Below are 5,232 nucleotides of genomic sequence, written 5' to 3'. Positions count from 1 at the left end.
GATCTGCCCGCCTTGGCCTCCCAAAGTGCTGGGATTATAGGCATGAGCCAGCGCGCCCAGCCCAAAAATTATTCTTGTTAGCTGATTACGCCATAGTCAAGTATCTGTCTCTTCTCCTAGGAATCAGTATCTTCCAACACCTTAGAGCAGGTTCAGAGAAGGGGTGGAAGAGAAATATGAAAACTGTGGTTGTGGAAGGAGTAATTCCTCTGGATGTCTTCATTTGGCTCAGGCTGAGTATGGGGCTTGGAGTCCGTGAAGTTCTCTGAGGGACAGGCAAGGTGTAAATAATATCTTGAAACTTTTAGAATAAAAAAAATTGATTTTTTTTTTGGAGGGATTATAAGCGTAAGTGTGCTGGGTACAGTGGCGCATGCCTGTAATGCCAGCAGTTTGAGAGGCCGAGGTGGAGGATCACTTGAGGCTGGGAGTTCAAGATCAGTCTGGGAAATACAGCAAGACCCCTTCTCTACAGGAAATTTTAAAATTAGCCAGACATGGTGGTGCATGCCTGTAGTCCTGGCTACTCCAGAAGACTGAGACAGGAGGATCACTTGAGCCCAAGAGATGAAGGCTGCAGTGAGTTATGATCGCACCACTGCACTCTAGCCTGAGTGACAGAGTGAGGCCCTATTACTAAGAAAATATAGCAAGTGTTGGCCAGGTGTGGTGGCTCATGCCTGTAATCCCAGCACTTTGGGAGGCCGAGGCAGGTGGATCACCTGAGGTCAGGAGTTCAAGACCAGTCTGACCAACATGGTGAAACCCCATCTCTACTAAAAATACAAATAATTAGTCGGGCGTGCTTGTAATCCCAGCTACTCGGGAGGCTGAGGCAGGAGAATCGCTTGAACCTGGGAGGTGGAGGTTGCAGTGAGCTGAGATCGTGCCATTGCATTCTAGCCTGGGCAACAAGAGTGAAGCTTTGTCTAAAAAAAAAAAAAAAAAAAAAAGAATATAGTAAGTGTAAGTAGACAGAAAGGAAGTTAAAGAATCTATGTATGTCTCAAGTAGAAAACCTAGTACTGGTCCTTTCTTTAGGTAGTCTTTTAAAGTTTGGTAGAAGGTATAAAAGGCATTGTGTTGGGTCTGCTATTCAGCCTTACTTATCGTTCCCCTCTTTGCTCTTTCTCTCATTTCTAGATTCCTTATGGCAGAAAGTATGACAAGGCATGGCTCCTGAGCATGATTCAGAGCAAGTGCAGTGTGCCCTTCACCCCTATTGAGGTAAGACAAGGCCTGAGTGGCTGGCCAGGCATCAGGGATGGTGAAGGGGCAAGCTGGACTCCCAGTGTAATGCCCCTCCCCAAGGGGCTCTGGACTCCCAGTGTAATGCTCCCATTTCCTCTTGCAGTTTCACTATGAGAATACACGGGCCCAGTTCTTCGTTGAGGACGCCAGCACTGCCTCTGCATTGAAGGCTGTCAACTATAAGATTTTGGATCGGGAGAACCGAAGGGTGTGTTTAAAGGACCTGGCTTGGCTGGAGGTGGAAGTTGGTGCTCAGAGCAGGGACTGGGTCTTGGTCTGGGTCTTGTGGCTTAGGCTTCTCTAGAGTTTTCTGTGCCCTTTGTGTCTTCCCTCCAGATATCTATCATCATCAACTCTTCTGCTCCGCCCCACACTATACTGAATGAACTGAAGCCAGAACAAGTAGAACAGCTAAAGGTGAGGCAGGCTCAAATTAGATGTTTCCAACCCAGTCTTACCACTTCTCACACCCCCACCCCACTCATACCACCCCAGTGACCACTAAACCCTTCTTTTACCTCTGTAGCTGATCATGAGCAAACGATACGATGGCTCCCAGCAAGCCCTTGACCTCAAGGGCCTCCGTTCAGACCCAGGTTGGTTGACAGCAGTAGTTCTCAGATAGGTGGTGACAAGGTGGAATTTGTCAGGGAGGGAAAGTTTGAGGATGTTTTACTGTTAATGCTGCCCTGGGCAAACCCTTCAGCCTTCCCTTTCCTTCCCTTCTGCTTCCTGAAGATTTGGTGGCCCAGAATATTGACGTTGTCCTGAATCGCAGAAGCTGTATGGCAGCTACCCTGAGGATCATTGAAGAGAACATCCCTGAGGTAAGGCCTTTGGCCCAGTATTAGGCATGAGGAAGCAGGGTGGGTTAGATAGGATGTGGCTGGAGGGCAGATTCGTCTCTGATCCACTTGCTGGTGGTGCTTTCTCTAAACTCTTTTCTCCTCACAGCTATTGTCCTTGAACTTGAGCAACAACAGGCTATACAGGCTGGATGACATGTCTAGCATTGTTCAGAAGGCGCCCAACCTGAAGATCCTAAACCTTTCTGGAAATGAAGTGAGAATTGATCGCTCGGCTGTATTTTTGAAGGGATGGGTAGAGGGTGTAGAGAGTTTGTCTGGTGATGGCAAGAGGCAAGAGAGAGAACTCGGGCCAGATGTGCTGGTTTGCGACTGTAATCCTAACACTTTAGGAGGCCAGGGCAGGAAGATCACTTAAGGCTAGGAGTTCACATGCCTGTAGTCCAAGCTGCTCCTGGGGCCTGAGGTGGGAGGGTTGCTAGAGCACAGGAGTTCAAGGCTGCAGTGAGTTATGATTGCGCCGTTGCATTCTAGCTTGAGCAACCTGTCTCAAAAAAATTTTTTTAATTTAAAAAATAAATTAGTCAAGCATGATGTCACATGCCTGTAGTCCTAGATACCCAGGAGTCTGAGGTGGGAGGATCTCTTGAGTCCAGGAGTTTGAGGCTGCAGTGAACTATGATCATGCCACAGCACTGAACTTGGGTGACAGAGTGAGACCCTGTCCCCCCGCAAAAAAAGAAAATTTTAAGAGATTAAAAAAGAAGATTTCAGAGCTAAGCATAGGTACTGGGGGTATGGGGATCCAGTTGGCTGTCTTCACCAGGGTCTCCTCCCTTTTTTCCTTCCACCATTTGCAGTTGAAGTCTGAGCGGGAGTTGGACAAGATAAAGGGGCTGAAACTAGAAGAGCTCTGGCTCGACGGAAACTCCTTGTGTGACACCTTCCGAGACCAGTCCACCTACATCAGGTCAGTTGTAACCTGTGTCTCCCCTCCTGGGGACCTTCACCCCCTGGGAGGCTGAGCTAATGCATCCTGACCAGGGCCCGTCTGCGGAGATGTGCAGCCCTGAGCTGGAACCACCTGTCCTTTGGGAGGATCACGTGCTCCCCACTTTGGTCTGTCTATGTCTTCCAGCTTTGTCCTGAGATCCTTTCTCTTCTCTTCTGGCCTGACTATCTGTTTGCTGGGTCTGTGGCCTTTCTCTTTCTTCCTGAACACAACCTTTTCTAGAATCTCCCTACCCTGTTGTTCCAGGAAAGGCATCTCTCCTTTCTACTCTGACCAGAGGGTATTTGTACATACCCTATAGATGGAGTGGCCTTATACCAAGAGCCTGATGTCCGTGGGCTGAGGAAGCCCTCCCTACCTGGGACTTCCTTACTGAGATGGGCCTTCCGTCCTTTGTACTGTGATGGTCCCTCTTGCCCTTGCGCGAAGAGGGACCCTTTTCTCAGGATCCACTTGCCCAGGGTTGTTGCCTGGGCATTCCTGCCCATGCTGAGGTTGAGGCCTCCTAGGGGCTGGTGGCATGCAATCTGTCTATCTCGCCCAGTGCTATGAGCTGGGCTCTCCCTGAAGAAGAAACCTGGGTTCCCCAAGACGTGATCAGAGCTGGGGCCCCGCCAGCAGGCGAGGGAATCCCAAGGCAGGTGCTGGGCGTGGAGGCCACGGGGGCATAGGCTGCCAAGGAGACAGAGAACTGACCCCCTCGGGGGCGCTGCCTCTCCCTCACTCACACACTGCACGTCACCCTGTTTGGCCCCGGTGGATGGCTGGTTAGCCAGAGACGGGTAAGATTCCTCAGGGAAGGAACAACCTAAGACAGGCACAGTCGCAGAGGGGCCATCAGGAGATAACTTGGGGGCAACAGAGGTGGGGCATGGACCCTCACCCCCACAATCCTGCAAGGGCCTGAACCCTCACACCTTCTGAGGGAGGTCTCCTGCCCCCATGGCTGCTTTGCTCCCCACGCCCAGCTCAGATCGGGACCCAGGTAGCAGACAGAGACCTGGCCAACAGCAAGTGCCCACTCACCACAGCAAGGATTTGTTTCTCATTTCTACCTTGGACCACAGGGATGGGGCAGCTGAAAGAAAGGGCTGTGTCAGTTTCTCCCTTTTCTCCCTCATTTTTCTAGATGCTTTTTTGCCTTGTAGTTCTTTTCCCTTTTTCTTTGCTCTCTTTCTTTTTCTTCTCTGTCTCCTATACCTCCCCATCTCTCCCTTGCCCCTGCCCCACCTTGCCTTTTTCTCTTTTTCCTCCTTTTCCTCTCCTTTCTTACTCCTTGGCTTCTCCTCTTCCTGAGCCCCACCTGCTCATCTCCCTGCCCCAACCTCCTGTGCCATCCCTGTGGTGTGTTTGGGTCTTGGCCAAGGCCAGACCTGGCAGAACTGATGGATACCTGGTGAGGCAGCGGAGCCCCTGGGCTCCCACCCCATTCCCTCCTCCCGGGGCTGCACAGGTGAGTAGGTGGAAGGTAAGGGGGGCAGGGAGGGGAAAGAGGTCCTGGGCTTAAAGCCTAGGCTTGGAGTACTGCTCCTTGACACTCAGGGTCAGGCAGAGAGAAAAGAGACAGCCTTCAAGGCAGTCCATGTCTGGGTGCCCCGGGTCAGGTGGGGAGTGGGGCCATTTTTCCCTGAGCACAGGCTGGGAGGGAGTGGAGGGATGAGCAGGATGGGATGGGCTGTCCCTCGGGTTTGGTATATTTGCTCCTAGAGCAGCCCAGGAGGCACGGTGGCTCTGAAGCATCACTTACTTCTGTCCCGTTCTTGACAGCGCCATTCGCGAACGATTTCCCAAGTTATTACGCCTGGTAAGTCCATAATTTTTTCATTCTAACAAGCACAGTGTCTCCCACTCACAAGGATTCCTGGATAGTTTTCTTTTTCTTTTTATTATTTTTTTTTTGAGGCGGAGTTTCACTCTTATCGCCCAGGTTGGAGTGCAACGGCGTGATCTCAGCTCACCGCATCCTCCGCCTCCCAGGTTCAAGCGATTCTCCTGCCACAGCTTACTGAGCCCGAGTAGCTGGGATTACAGGCATGTGCTACCGCGCCTGGCTAATTTTTGTAGTTTCAGTAGAGACAGGGTTTCACCATGTTGGCCAGGCTGGCCTCAAACTCCTCACCTCAGATGATCCATCCACCTTGGCCTCCCAAAGTGCTGGGATTA

At 51.2% G+C, this 5,232-nt stretch overlaps 1 protein-coding gene across 2 annotated transcripts in view; it reads left to right on the top strand.

The window, feature by feature from the left end:
- Nucleotides 1-5,232, top strand: part of NXF1 (nuclear RNA export factor 1) — a 15,559-nt gene that overhangs the window by 2,749 nt on the left and 7,578 nt on the right. For both annotated transcript variants that reach the window (XM_011993401.1, XM_011993400.1), the window contains 8 exons: nucleotides 1,144-1,227; nucleotides 1,355-1,459; nucleotides 1,588-1,668; nucleotides 1,778-1,847; nucleotides 1,990-2,078; nucleotides 2,206-2,313; nucleotides 2,918-3,027; nucleotides 4,837-4,873. In XM_011993401.1, coding sequence (XP_011848791.1) covers nucleotides 1,144-1,227; nucleotides 1,355-1,459; nucleotides 1,588-1,668; nucleotides 1,778-1,847; nucleotides 1,990-2,078; nucleotides 2,206-2,313; nucleotides 2,918-3,027; nucleotides 4,837-4,873 — 684 coding nt within the window. The remainder of the gene's footprint in view (nucleotides 1-1,143; nucleotides 1,228-1,354; nucleotides 1,460-1,587; nucleotides 1,669-1,777; nucleotides 1,848-1,989; nucleotides 2,079-2,205; nucleotides 2,314-2,917; nucleotides 3,028-4,836; nucleotides 4,874-5,232) is intronic.

Source organism: Mandrillus leucophaeus, unplaced genomic scaffold (genome assembly GCF_000951045.1).
Source record: "Mandrillus leucophaeus isolate KB7577 unplaced genomic scaffold, Mleu.le_1.0 Scaffold43, whole genome shotgun sequence".
NCBI classification, from domain to species: domain Eukaryota; kingdom Metazoa; phylum Chordata; class Mammalia; order Primates; family Cercopithecidae; genus Mandrillus; species Mandrillus leucophaeus.
Note: the sequence above shows the minus strand (reverse complement) of the source record. Positions and strands in the feature narration are given on the sequence as shown.